At 35.6% G+C, this 12,342-nt stretch overlaps 3 protein-coding genes across 3 annotated transcripts; all 3 read left to right on the top strand.

Annotated features, from left to right (window-relative positions):
• Window positions 1-3,745: 3,745 nt before the first annotated feature.
• On the top strand, window positions 3,746-4,432 carry LOC129569855 (phospholipase A1-like). The gene has a single exon (XM_055449042.1). The coding sequence runs from the start codon at window positions 3,746-3,748 to the stop codon at window positions 4,430-4,432; it is 687 nt and encodes a 228-aa protein (XP_055305017.1).
• Window positions 4,433-6,015: 1,583 nt separating this feature from the next.
• LOC129569854 (pancreatic triacylglycerol lipase-like) lies at window positions 6,016-7,683 on the top strand. Its single transcript, XM_055449041.1, has 3 exons — window positions 6,016-6,130; window positions 6,525-7,065; window positions 7,186-7,683. Exons 1-3 carry the CDS (start codon window positions 6,016-6,018, stop codon window positions 7,577-7,579), a joined length of 1,050 nt encoding a protein of 349 aa, XP_055305016.1. The 3' UTR covers window positions 7,580-7,683.
• A 2,130-nt stretch (window positions 7,684-9,813) lies between these two features.
• On the top strand, window positions 9,814-11,077 carry LOC129569860 (phospholipase A1 1-like). Its single transcript, XM_055449048.1, has 2 exons — window positions 9,814-9,986; window positions 10,075-11,077. The coding sequence occupies exons 1-2, from the start codon at window positions 9,869-9,871 to the stop codon at window positions 11,004-11,006; spliced, it is 1,050 nt and encodes a 349-aa protein (XP_055305023.1). The 5' UTR covers window positions 9,814-9,868; the 3' UTR covers window positions 11,007-11,077.
• Window positions 11,078-12,342: the final 1,265 nt, after the last annotated feature.

Here is a 12,342-nt window from a genome sequence, read left to right as displayed (position 1 = left end):
TTGATCCAATAACAGATTGGTGTTTCACTTTGTTCGGCGATTTTTTTGCGTTTCGTATTCATCGGCGAAGAGTCAATACGTTGTTTTTATGCTCACGGGTTCAAATGGTGGATAAACTCATTTATAAACACAGCAATAAAGTGAGAAACATGAGCCTTACGACACTTTTTTCGCAAAGAGACAGTCCAGAGAAACAGCGAGTCTCATTTGAATTCTTTCCGAGCATAACAAATAAACTAAAGAAAAAATTCGCTGAATACCAGATGGAAATCGTATTTAGAAACGACAACAAACTGTCTAATTTGTTAGGCTCAACGAAGGATAAGATTGATGCACTGAAAAAATCTGGCATTTATACAGTGACTTGTGGTGAGTGCAAAAAGAATTACACGGGACAAACAAAACGGAGTATTGAGAAACGTTTTTGTGAACATGTTGCATGCATTCGACTCAACCACCCGAACAAGTCAGCTGTAGCCGCACACGTTCTTATAGACGGCCACACAAATGTAAACAAAGACTGTGTGAAACTGAAGAAACAAGTGAACGATTGCCGTCGGCTTGATGCATACGAAGCAATTTACATACAGGCAGACGAAGCTAAAAACCAATCGCTTAACCAAGACAGAGGCAATATCGAATCGCCACTGTTTGCCAAATTAAAGTAGTTTACGGTACATTTGTTTGTGTGTGAGTGTGGTTTTTTTGTATCGAGTGTTGTTATTTTTTCATTTCGTATGTCTCATCTCAATTCGTACATTGGCGTGTGAATTTGTCATCGTGTAGCTGATTTTCCTGTCGACAAATTAGTCGTGATTGCTGATGATGGGCAGTAACAGTGCCCGAAATGCATTCAGGTTAGAATTAAATTTATTATCAATAATTTAATCCGACTCTTGTAGTGTCAATAAGGTTAAAAAATTCGGCATTCAATAGAGTGTATCCAAGTGGATGTTGTTGGACACTACGCAGTTTAACTAAGAAATTAACAATAGTTTCGTTTGTTTCTTTCGTTCGATTTGATACATTTACATTTTTAGTACATTTTAGCACAGCTTAGTACCATTTAGTACGATGTGCTGCCTCCTAGAATTGTTAGGAATCGCTGGAAATGCACTAGGACCATTTTTCCAAATTTAGTACAATTAAGTACAAACTAGTACAGATTAGTACATTTTAGTACAGTGCGCTGCATAGCTCTGCTGAAGTTCTAAGACTTTGCTGCAGTGATCAATGCTTTATTTGCAACGGTTGAGAATTTATAGGCTTACATACTGAAAAATGCACACCTGTCAAAAAATAACGGTAAATCATAAAATCAAAAAAATATTCATATTCCAAATAGTTCTGTAGAGTAAAGTTAAGCCAACTAGCCTTCTCGGCGCGCTTCGCTTATGTACTTCGGGCCTGAATTGGCCAAACCATCAGAATTTACCATTTTACAGCATTAACTTAAAAAACAGAAATTCCATCACATTTAAATGCCATTGACCAATGGTCAATGACCAGTAAACGTTCCGATGTTTCAATTTTTTTCTCGCAAAATTCCATCTGGGTTCGGTAGTTGGGCTCAAATGATGACGATTGGTACAAATAAAACTTTCTCCAGTTCACAGGAGGGTTCCCAAGGACCCCCAAAGTACGAAAAATCGGCGATTTTCAAAAATTCAACTTCTAAACGGCTGAGAATTTTGCTATATTCTCTTCGACAAAGTTGTAGATCTTGACGAGGTAAGAAACATTGCTAAAAATGTCACCCCAAAAAACCCACCCTTTCAGGGCAAAAAGTCACCCCGAAAAATTGAGTTTTTTTTGTTCGTGGGTGGGTTTTTTGGGTGATTTTAATATATAGTAGGCGTTCGCGTGCACAATGTGCACTGCACATGCTTCAAATTCTTTTCAGATAACACATTTTGCAACAAATTCCCACATAAAGCAATGCATTGCATTAACCTTCAAACCGTAAAATGTATTTTCTAACGTTGTTCGTAAAATCGGTGCCTGAGTGCCCATAATGCATTTTATATGGGAAATGTCAGTTTTTTCTTAAATTTTTATTTTTAAATGTAAATGTTTCAGTATTTATTGATCGGAAAAGTATGGAAATTACTTTGAAATGTGATAAAAGTCATAAAAAATGGAAATTTGAAAGACAACAGCAAGTTTCTTGGAATTTTTTCAATAAAGTGGGAATTGCAATGTTGATCTCTTCACAAAAATGAAGGCAAAAACATATACATACAAATTCCACTATTGCCGATTTTGACGTCAAAAATTGAGATTTTGAACGGCAGGTTGGATCAAAAAGTTATGTATATCACTAGAGAGGTCTTGAAAAGTAGATGTCATTTTTGGTATAAAACTTCAAAATAGGCCGGCATTTGGCCAATATTTGGCAGTTGGATTTTTTTTGGCCAAAATTGATAAAATGGCCACATTTTGATAAAATGATGATCGATTTTGATGTTTTATAACTCAAATTACATGTACTCTTCAAGATCTTTCCAATGATGTATATTTCATAGTTCCCACATTAATTTTTATACGCAATTCGTCGAAAAATGTATATGGGCACTCAGGCACCCATTTTACGTATAGCGTATCACACAAGTTTGCGCGCATATGTGGTAAGCTAGTGCGCGTATGTGGGTATGTTAACGCAATTTTTGTAGCCAAATGTTCAACGAATCGAACCATAGTTATTTTATTAATTTATGATAAGAAATAATTAAGATATAAGCATTTAGAGTTGGTTTTGGGCACACAGTGCCCAATTTACGGTTTGAAGGTTAAATACAATAGCAAAATGAAAATATTTGAATATTTTGAATTGGCGAACAAACCGATCAATCAAAAAGACTTTCTTGAAATAAATACTGTAGAATCCTAATAAATTTGCATTTTTCAGGAGAAGAATTTCTAAATATTCAATGGACAAGATATAAATAAATAGGTGATAGCCAGTATTCCCAGTATTCTTTCGCTCAGTCTAATTTTTCGTGTTAAGCTTTGTGGTCCACTAAGAAAACCATGACTGTCAACAGTCTGCTTGGTCAATTTGTACTTTTGGTTAGTTTGCTTAATCTGTTATCTTGTTCCATTTCTGTGACGGATACAACAAAGTTATTAAGGGTGGCTCCGAGAAAAGGTAAGGTTAATGCAATTTAAAACGATATTAGTTTTGATGAATGGTTTTGTTACTTGCTTTATACACAAGCAACGGTGGTGAGGTGACGGCTCTGATTTAATACGAACATTTTTAGGACGATTCGCTCGAAATTACCATATCAATATGGATTTTCAGTTAAAAAACCGTACTGTAATTCGAAAAAATTCAGTACACATACGGTCTCTTAGCTAAATACAACTACCTAAAAATGTTCGTATTAGTTTTGATGTTTATATTTCGCCGTCTGAGCGACGCTCAGCGAGCGTAGGCAGAATAGTTGTCACATATGCAATACCATTCATTTTACATTTTACACAAACAGCGGGACACTTCCCGAACGTTGCGTCACCATCTACCAACACTTTGACCGATGCCATTGGAAATTATACATTTTCTTTGGTATCTTGTTCACGCTTCAGTCCAACTCTTTCAGAGGTTGAAAAACGGTTAAAGTTTGGCGTAATTGGCCATGATTATAACATAAATGTGAAGGATGTGAAAACCAAAAGCGAACACTACAAAAATTTTGCTAATATAATAAGACAAGCGCGAAACGTTACCGTTATTGCGGGCGGTATGAATACAAAATCATTTAATTTTGCCAACAATCTAAAGGATCGCGTTGGGCCGGGTACCGTGGTTTATGTAAACTGGGACGGGATCAATGGTGGTCCGTTGGACTACGGAACGTTTGCACACAATGCTCCAATTATTGGCCATTGGGCGGGATACTTGATGGAAAAATTGGCTGACGATGGTGCAATAGATGTATCGAAATCGATTGGTGTTGGATTTAGTTTGGGCGCACATATAATTGGCAACATGGGGTACCATTTGACACAAAATAAACTACAAATGGCACATATAATCGCATTAGATCCGGCGGCACCGTGCTTTGAAGATTGGCATAAACTTCGGCCAGTTCAACGCGACGATGCTAAGCTAGTGCAAGTGATTCACACAGACGTAGAATGGTATGGTTATGAACGGAAGATTGGCCACATCGACATCTACCCAAACAACGGCAGAAATCAACCGAAATGCTCGGGAAATATATTTAAATTACATTCATGTTGGCATTCTTATGCATGGAAATTGTACAAACTAAGGGATGTTAAAGCAGGTTGCGCCAAAAACTGGGACGAATTCAAACAAAATATTATTGACCATACCATTCCAATTGGCCAGGATTTAAATTCGGATCATTCAGTTGAGGGCCGAGATTGCACATATTATTTGCACTCGCCATCGCCAGCGGCATAAAAAATATTTTTTTAATAATTTAAATAATTCGGAGATTTTCAGCTGATTTCGTGTGGAATGGTCGATCATGATACATACAATTTTTAAGTATCACAGAAAAAAGTTCATGTGAATTCATTTTCAATTTGAATGTAAACTATGCTAGGAATTTCAATAAAATAATATAAATCCATAGTGCAAACGTAATACCAATTTTATACGGTTATGTCCAAGTTCCTATCAATAAAATCACAATTTGAGTTAGATTGTTTTGTTGTTGTTCGAAAATGTGTCCTTCGTTTCCGACATATGACTTAATTTGATTAAATTTTTATTGATTAATTAATATAAAATGAGTGATTCATGTTTGCTATGGTCAGTTTATTTTCATCCGTTGCCGACGCTAAATTATTTTAAAATGATTCTTAGTGGATTTTTCTAGGATTCATGCTCTGTAATCAAGTTGGCAGCACAAAGTATGTTCAACGCTTTAATTTATTTCTCGAAAGGTTGTCGTAAATGTTTGAATCATTTTTTGTTCGAGAAATCGAAGAAAATTCACAATTACTTAGAACAAAGCACTTTTCTTATGAAATTTTGATCGGTAACGCAAAAGAAAGCCCGGTGGCGCACAGTAGCCTGAGTCAGCAAATTCACTTCAGTTCAGCTGCCTCAGCATCAAATATGCACTCTCTGTTCTTTATGCAAAACAGTTTCATTTTTTCGGTTGTAGAATGTGAATTGTGCAATCACTTTGAGATTTCGTCGATTGTTCCTATCGAGCGCCGCGTAGAATCAAATGTTTCCATGCGTTAAAAACGCATAAAAAGATCCGTTTTTATGCACATGCCTTTATGTAAGTGTAAACGTCGCGGAAAATCGGATCTTTTCATGCGACGACTCGCTTAATAGTTACGCTGGCCACCGCATTTTCTAGCAGCACAATCGCTGTTGCCAGTAAGTGCCATGATTTGAAAAGAAATCATACGCGTACATTTGCGCGTGATTCCACTATAATGGTTTACTTCAGTCGCTCACTAAACTGAATGTGTCACATATTTGTGACGTCGAACGAATCTGCTTACGCCACAAAAATGTTTTGAGTGAAACTCGCAGATCAATGTTGTTTGAAAACTTGAAAAAACATGTTGCTAACTGTTTGTAATCAGTGGTAATACGTAATGAAAAAGAAATTGCAATAAATTGATATTCGTCTTAAATATTTTTATCTCAAATATTTCGCTATTATTTTTTATTTAGTGTAAACATTTCACCGATATTTAAATATAAATATCCCCCATATTCATCGTAAATATTTTTTTCGAGCTTGGTTTTAATGTCGTATCGTAAGTTCATAAAATTCGCTACGTTTTTTTTTCTCAACATTTTTAAAGTAAGCTACTGAATAATAAAATGTTTATTTTATCTTAAATAGTAGAATTTCGATAAATTTTTTTTCTCTAGAATTCTTTTTTTCAATAATAGGCTGATTTTCATACATATTTCAGAATATAAATAAATAGGTGACAGTCAGTAGTTCCAGTCAGTATTCTTTCGCTCCGTTTACATTTTCTTGTTAAGCTTTGTGGTCCACTAAGAAAATCATGATTGTCAACAGTCTGCTTGGTCGCTTTGTACTTTTATCTTGCTTGCTTGGTCTGTTATCTTGTTCCATTTCAACGATTGACACAACAAAGTTATTAAGGCCTTCGAGAAAAGGTAAAGTTATGCAATTTAAAACAATATTAACGATGTACCAGTTTATATTTCGCCGTCTGAGCGTTGGCAAACTAACTCTCACAAATATAGGTACACAGACAAAACTGAATTGGTGAACCCTGCCAATACTATTGGTGAAATGCAAAAGTACCAATAGATTACATTATTGAATCCTGACAGTCTATTGGTGAAACATGATTCTATCAATGAAATTTTTCATTTGTATTGGTAAATTCAACGGCGGTATTAGCAAATTTGGCACTTGAAATTACCAATACAAATCAAATATTCTATTGGTTAAATGACATTTCACGAATAGAACTTTTATGCTTTAAAAATGTTGTTTTATGTGTGTTATGTTTATTATAATTTATTTTACGTTTTACACAAACAGCGGGACATTTCCCGATCGTTGCGTCGCCATCTACCAACATTTTGACCGATAACATTGGAAATTCTGCATATTCTTGGTTGCCTTGTTCGCTTTTTGGTCCATCCCAGGTTGAAAGTCATTTAAAATTTGGTGTAATTGGCCATGATTACAACATAAATTTGAAAGATGTGAAAATCAGAAGCGAACATTACAAAAATTTTGCTAATATAATAAGACAAGCGCAAAACGTTACCGTTATTGCGGGCGGTATAAATACAAAATCGTTTAGTTTTGCTAACAATTTGAAGGATCGCGTTGGGCCAGATAGCGTGATTTATGCAAACTGGGACGAGCTCAACGGTGGTCCAGTAAACTACGGAATATACGCACACAGTGCTCCGATCATTGGCCATTGGACGGGATACTTGATGAAAACATTGGCTGACGATGGCGCAATAGATGTATCGAAATTGATTGGTGTTGGATTTAGTTTGGGTGCGCACATAATTGGCAACATGGGGTACTATTTGACACACAATAAACTAAAAATGGCACATATAATGTATGTATAGTATGCATTTTATTAAATTTATTTCGTGAATTGAAATTTTTTTGGAATAAACTTTCGTCATTTGATTTCTTTCCAACACGAATTTGTAATACCTTGGATCCGGCCTTGTAGTGCTTTAGATCCGGCGTCACCGTGCTTTGAAGATTGGCATAAACTTCGGCCAGTTCAACGGTACGATGCTAAACTAGTGCAAGTGATTCACACAGATGTAGAATGGTTTGGTTATGAATGGAAGATTGGCCATATCGATATCTACCCAAATAAAGGCAGAAATCAACCGGATTGCTTCGGAAATGAGATGGAATTAAATTCATGTTGGCATTCTTATGCATGGAAATTGTACAAACTAAGGGATGTTAAAGCAGGTTGCGCCAAAAACTGGGACGAATTCAAACAAAATATTATTGACCATACCATTCCGATTGGCCAGGATTTAAATTCGGATCATTCAGTTGAGGGCCGAGATTGCACATATTATTTGCACTCGCCATCGCCAGCGGCATAAAAATATTTTTTTAATAATTTAAATAATTCGGAGATTTTCAGCTGATTTCGTGTGGAATGGTCGATCATGATACATACAATTTTTAAGTAGCACAGAAAAAAGTTCATGTGAATTCATTTTCAATTTGAATGTAAACTATGCTAGGAATTTCAATAAAATAATATAAATCCATAGTGCAAACGTAATACCAATTTTATACGGTTATGTCCAAGTTCCTATCAATAAAATCACAATTTGAGTTAGATTGTTTTGTTGTTGTTCGAAAATGTGTCCTTCGTTTCCGACATATGACTTAATTTGATTAAATTTTTATTGATTAATTAATATAAAATGAGTGATTCATGTTTGCTATGGTCAGTTTATTTTCATCCGTTGCCGACGCTAAACTATTTTAAAATGATTCTTAGTGGATTTTTCTAGAATTTATACTCTGTAATCAAGTTGGCAGCACAAAGTATGTTCAACGCTTCAATTTATTTCTCGAAAGGTTGTCGTAAATTTTTGAATCATTTTTTGTTCGAGAAATCGAAGAAAATTCACAATTACTTCGAACAAAGCACTTTTCTTATGAAATTTTGATCGGTAACGCAAAAGAAAGCTCGGTGGCGCACAGTAGCCTGAGTCAGCAAATTCACTTCAGTCCAGCTGCCTCAGCATCAAATATGCACTCTCTGTTCTTTATGCAAAACAGTTTCATTTTTTCGGTTGTAGAATGTGAATTGTGCAATCACTTTGAGATTTCGTCGATTGTTTCTATCGAGCGCCGCGTAGAATCAAATGTTTCCATGCGTTAAAAACGCATAAAAAGATCCAAGGAAATTTCGACAAAAATTGAGGACAAAAAATCAAACTTTTGCAATTGCGATCAACATGAAACTTTCAGAATCTTATTTTTTCTTCAAAAAATGAAACCTTAGAAAGTTTGAAGCCAATCAGAATCGATTAGCGTGTACCTCCCATACAAAATGGTCCAAAATTCGGTAATTTCAGTCAAAATTTCAAAAAAAAAATTATGGGAGGTACCCGTAAATCGATTCCGATTGGTTCCAAACTTTCAGAATCTTATTTTTCTCCCAGAAAATGAAATCCCAGAAAGTTTAAAGCCAATCGGAGTCGATTTACAGGTAACTCCCATACAAAAAAGTCAATTTTTTGATGTTTTTCTTAGTGCAAGTACCCCAAGATCAAATCGAAAATGGCTCATCTTCGAACTTAAACTAAGTTTTTCGAATAAAAAACTTTTGGAATTTCCAGATTTTGATTATCTCAATTATTTTTTGAGTTATCGTGTTAACAAACAGCTACGACGACGACGACGACGACGACGACGACGACGACAACGACGATGACGACGACGACGACAACGACGACGACGACGGCGACGACGACGACGACGACGGCGGCACACGAACGGAAAAGTGTCTCAAAAAGTGGTTTTCTACGCGTTTCATGAGTTTTAATGATGATCTGAGCTAATTTTGCGAAAAAAGTTTTCGGGACCAATTGCTATACTTTCCCTTGACACGGTGTGTACGGAAAAGTAAAAAGTTCTATTTGTGAAATTTCATTTCACCAATAGAATATTTCATTTGTATTGGTAATTTTAGTATAAGTGCCAAATTTACTAATGCTGTTTATATTGTATTGAGTTTACCAATACAAATAAAAAATTCCATTGGTAGAAACACGTTTCACCAATAGACTGTCAGGGTTCAATAATGCAATCTATTGGTACTTTTACTTTTCACCAATAGAATTTGCAGGGTTCACTGATTCAATTTTCTCTGTGTAGGAAATTTCAAATAAATGTATGAACCAAGGTTTATTATTTAGTTGCGCTTAAAGGGCTAAGAGTATTGACATAGTAATGTGATTTTCAGTAACAATATTTCCGTAATTGGACATATCAACTTCAGCAAATGCAAGTTTAATATCAACCTAATTAAAATGGATGTAAAATCAATTGGATATGTTGAAAATAATTTTTGCTTATCGCTATAATGTCTTATCGTAACTTTCATACAGTTTGTTACGTTTCGCTACATTTCGTTAGGTTCATTTCTTCCAACATTCTTGAAGTAAGTTACTGTATACAGTTCTATATAATGAAAAATCTATTTTATTTTGGACAAATTTACATTTTTCAGGAGAAGAAATTCTAAATATTCAGAGCTTTCATTTTATTAGATATTTCAGAATATAAATAAATAGGTGACAGTCAGCAGTCCCAGTATTCTTTCGCTCAGTCTAATTTTTTCGTGTTAAGCTTTGTGGTCCACTAAGAAAATCATGACTATCAACAGTCTGCTTGGTCGATTTGTACTTTTGGTTGGTTTGCTTGGTCTGTTATCTTGTTCCATTTCTGCAACGGACACAACGAAGTATTTAAAGGTGGCTCCGAGGAAAGGTAACAGTCCATATTTCGCCGTTTGAGCGTAGGCAAAATAGTTCTCACATATATGTAATGCAATTTATTTTACATTTTACAAAAACAGTGGGATTCTTCCCGCTCGTTTCGTCGTCATCTAACAAAACTTTGACCGAGGACATTGGAAAACTTACATATTCTTTGGTACCTTGTTCGTTTCATAGTCCAAATCCTTTTAAGGTTGAAAAACTTTTGAAATTTGGTATAATTGGCCATGATTACAACATAAATTTAGAAGATGTGAAAGATAGAAGCGAAAACTACAAAAAATTTGCAAATGTAATAAGACAAGCGCGAAACGTTACCATAATCTCCGGAGGTATAATGTCAAATTCATTTGATTTTGCCAACAATCTTAAGGATCGCGTTGGATCGGGTATCGTTTTATACGTAAACTGGGACGAGCTCAATGGTGGTCCGTTTAACTATGGAACGTATGCGCACAATGCTCCAATCATTGGCGATCGAACGGGATACTTAATAAAAACATTGGCTGATGATGGTGCAATAGATGTATCGAAATTGATTGGTGTTGGATTTAGTTTGGGCGCACATATAATTGGCAACATGGGGTATCATTTGACACAAAATAAACTACAAATGGCACATATAATCGCATTAGATCCGGCGTCACCATGCTTTGAAGATTGGAATGATCTTCGGTCAGTTCAACGTGACAATGCTAAACTAGTGCAAGTAATTCACACAGATGCAAAATGGTTTGGTTATGAACGGAAGATTGGACACATCGACATCTACCCAAACAACGGCGAAAACCAACCGGAATGCAGTATGATCTTAATACATACTTGTTGGCATAATTATTCATGGAAATTGTACAAACTAAGGGACATCAAAGCAGGTTGCGCCAAAAACTGGGACGAATTCAAAAAAAATAATATTGACCATACCATTCCGATTGGCCACGATTTAAGTTCGGATCATTTACTTGAGGGCCGTGATTGTACATATTATTTGCACTCGCCAAAGGCTGAATAAAGTTAATTGTAAAGCCATTAGGTCGAAAAACATGTTATTCTGAATAGCACAAACAAATAAATAATTTGTATGACGAATATGGTTTTAATCTCTCGTTTGATTGTTATTTCTATACAGGGGGCAGCATAAGAGACGCTCTGGTAGTACATACTATATGAGTGTGGCGCGAAAAATGACGTTTTCGAAATTTTTGCACTGTCTATGGATCGTCACTGGTCGAGCTATCTCCTTTCATGATAGACTTTTTTAAAACAGTTTTATAGTCCCAATTTTTGTCAGCATTTTACTAAACTTTGAATGAAATGCGCGCAGTTTTTTCTATTGATTTAAACGTGATTTAAAGTAATGATTTTGATTGTGTTATTTGTGCTGCTCTATATTTATTATTATACGGAAAATATTGAGACCGTTCAGAAGCCGGCGAATTCATTCCAGGTGACTATTTACAATTCCTCATTTGCTGAACAATTCCTCATTGGGTTTTGTGGGAAATTAGAGCTTTCTTTCGATTTTTTGCTAGTTTTTGCCAGAATTTTCGACCATTTACTCTCAATTTCACCAAAAAAAAATGGAAAGTGTTGTGAAACTGCATAGATTCCATAATCGAAATTAATTTCAACCACCTGGTTTGTTTTCGACTTCGGCACAAGTGGCGAATTACTGCTAAAACTATTGAAAAAATTAACCAAATACTGAAAAGTACTACTGAATTCCAGTTTTCAATTGTAATACGCCCCTGGCTTCGGTCAGTTATTCTTTTTGTGGAATTTATGACCGAAAGAAGTTTTTGTTAAAAAAAAGTTGGTTTTATCAATTAAACCCCTCATTTTAGACGCAAAATCCTCCAAAGTATTACGATGATGGTTTGCGTAATGACTGGTCATTCGTCATATCACGAAATTATCACGATCACTTGTTGTCTGAATGGAGTGAACCGATTGGAAACCAAAATGCATCGAATCCATCAGATCGAGGAGAGTATGGACGAGCATTCGTTCCAAGAAAAGACGAAGAAGAATTGATGAATCAACTATAACAGCAGCACAATTGAATGCCTGAGAATAAATGTAATTTCTGTAGTATTCGCAGAGCGAAACGACACAAAAATGATTCGCATTTCAAAGCGACACAAAATTCTGTTATCCGTTCAATACGACGCATAGAATTAGTATTTACACACTGTCTGTGTTCCGCTTTGTTCTGAGGACACGACAGCGTGTCGCTTGGTTCGAGTAACCAAATATTGTGTCGTTTTGAAATGCGACGCACATCCATTGCTCACATTGAACCGATAACTGAACATGGGAAGTTTGTATGAAAACCTCGGAGCGCCGCT

The sequence above is a fragment of the Sitodiplosis mosellana genome, unplaced genomic scaffold, assembly GCF_009176505.1.
Source record: "Sitodiplosis mosellana isolate CC-2019 unplaced genomic scaffold, AAFC_SMos_1.0 Smas_scaffold_46, whole genome shotgun sequence".
Classification (NCBI taxonomy): Eukaryota; Metazoa; Arthropoda; class Insecta; order Diptera; family Cecidomyiidae; genus Sitodiplosis; species Sitodiplosis mosellana.
This window is presented reverse-complemented; position numbering and strand designations above follow the sequence as displayed.

Coding starts and splice junctions, on each gene's coding strand:
- LOC129569860 (XM_055449048.1), top strand. CDS start 9,869: ATGACTATCAACAGTCTGCTTGGTCGATTTGTACTTTTGGTTGGTTTG. Junction 9,987..10,074: donor AAAGGTGGCTCCGAGGAAAG/GTAACAGTCCAT, acceptor TTACAAAAACAG/TGGGATTCTTCCCGCTCGTT.
- LOC129569855 (XM_055449042.1), top strand. CDS start 3,746: ATGAATACAAAATCATTTAATTTTGCCAACAATCTAAAGGATCGCGTT.
- LOC129569854 (XM_055449041.1), top strand. CDS start 6,016: ATGATTGTCAACAGTCTGCTTGGTCGCTTTGTACTTTTATCTTGCTTG. Junction 6,131..6,524: donor ATTAAGGCCTTCGAGAAAAG/GTAAAGTTATGC, acceptor TTACACAAACAG/CGGGACATTTCCCGATCGTT. Junction 7,066..7,185: donor CTAAAAATGGCACATATAAT/GTATGTATAGTA, acceptor CCGGCCTTGTAG/TGCTTTAGATCCGGCGTCAC.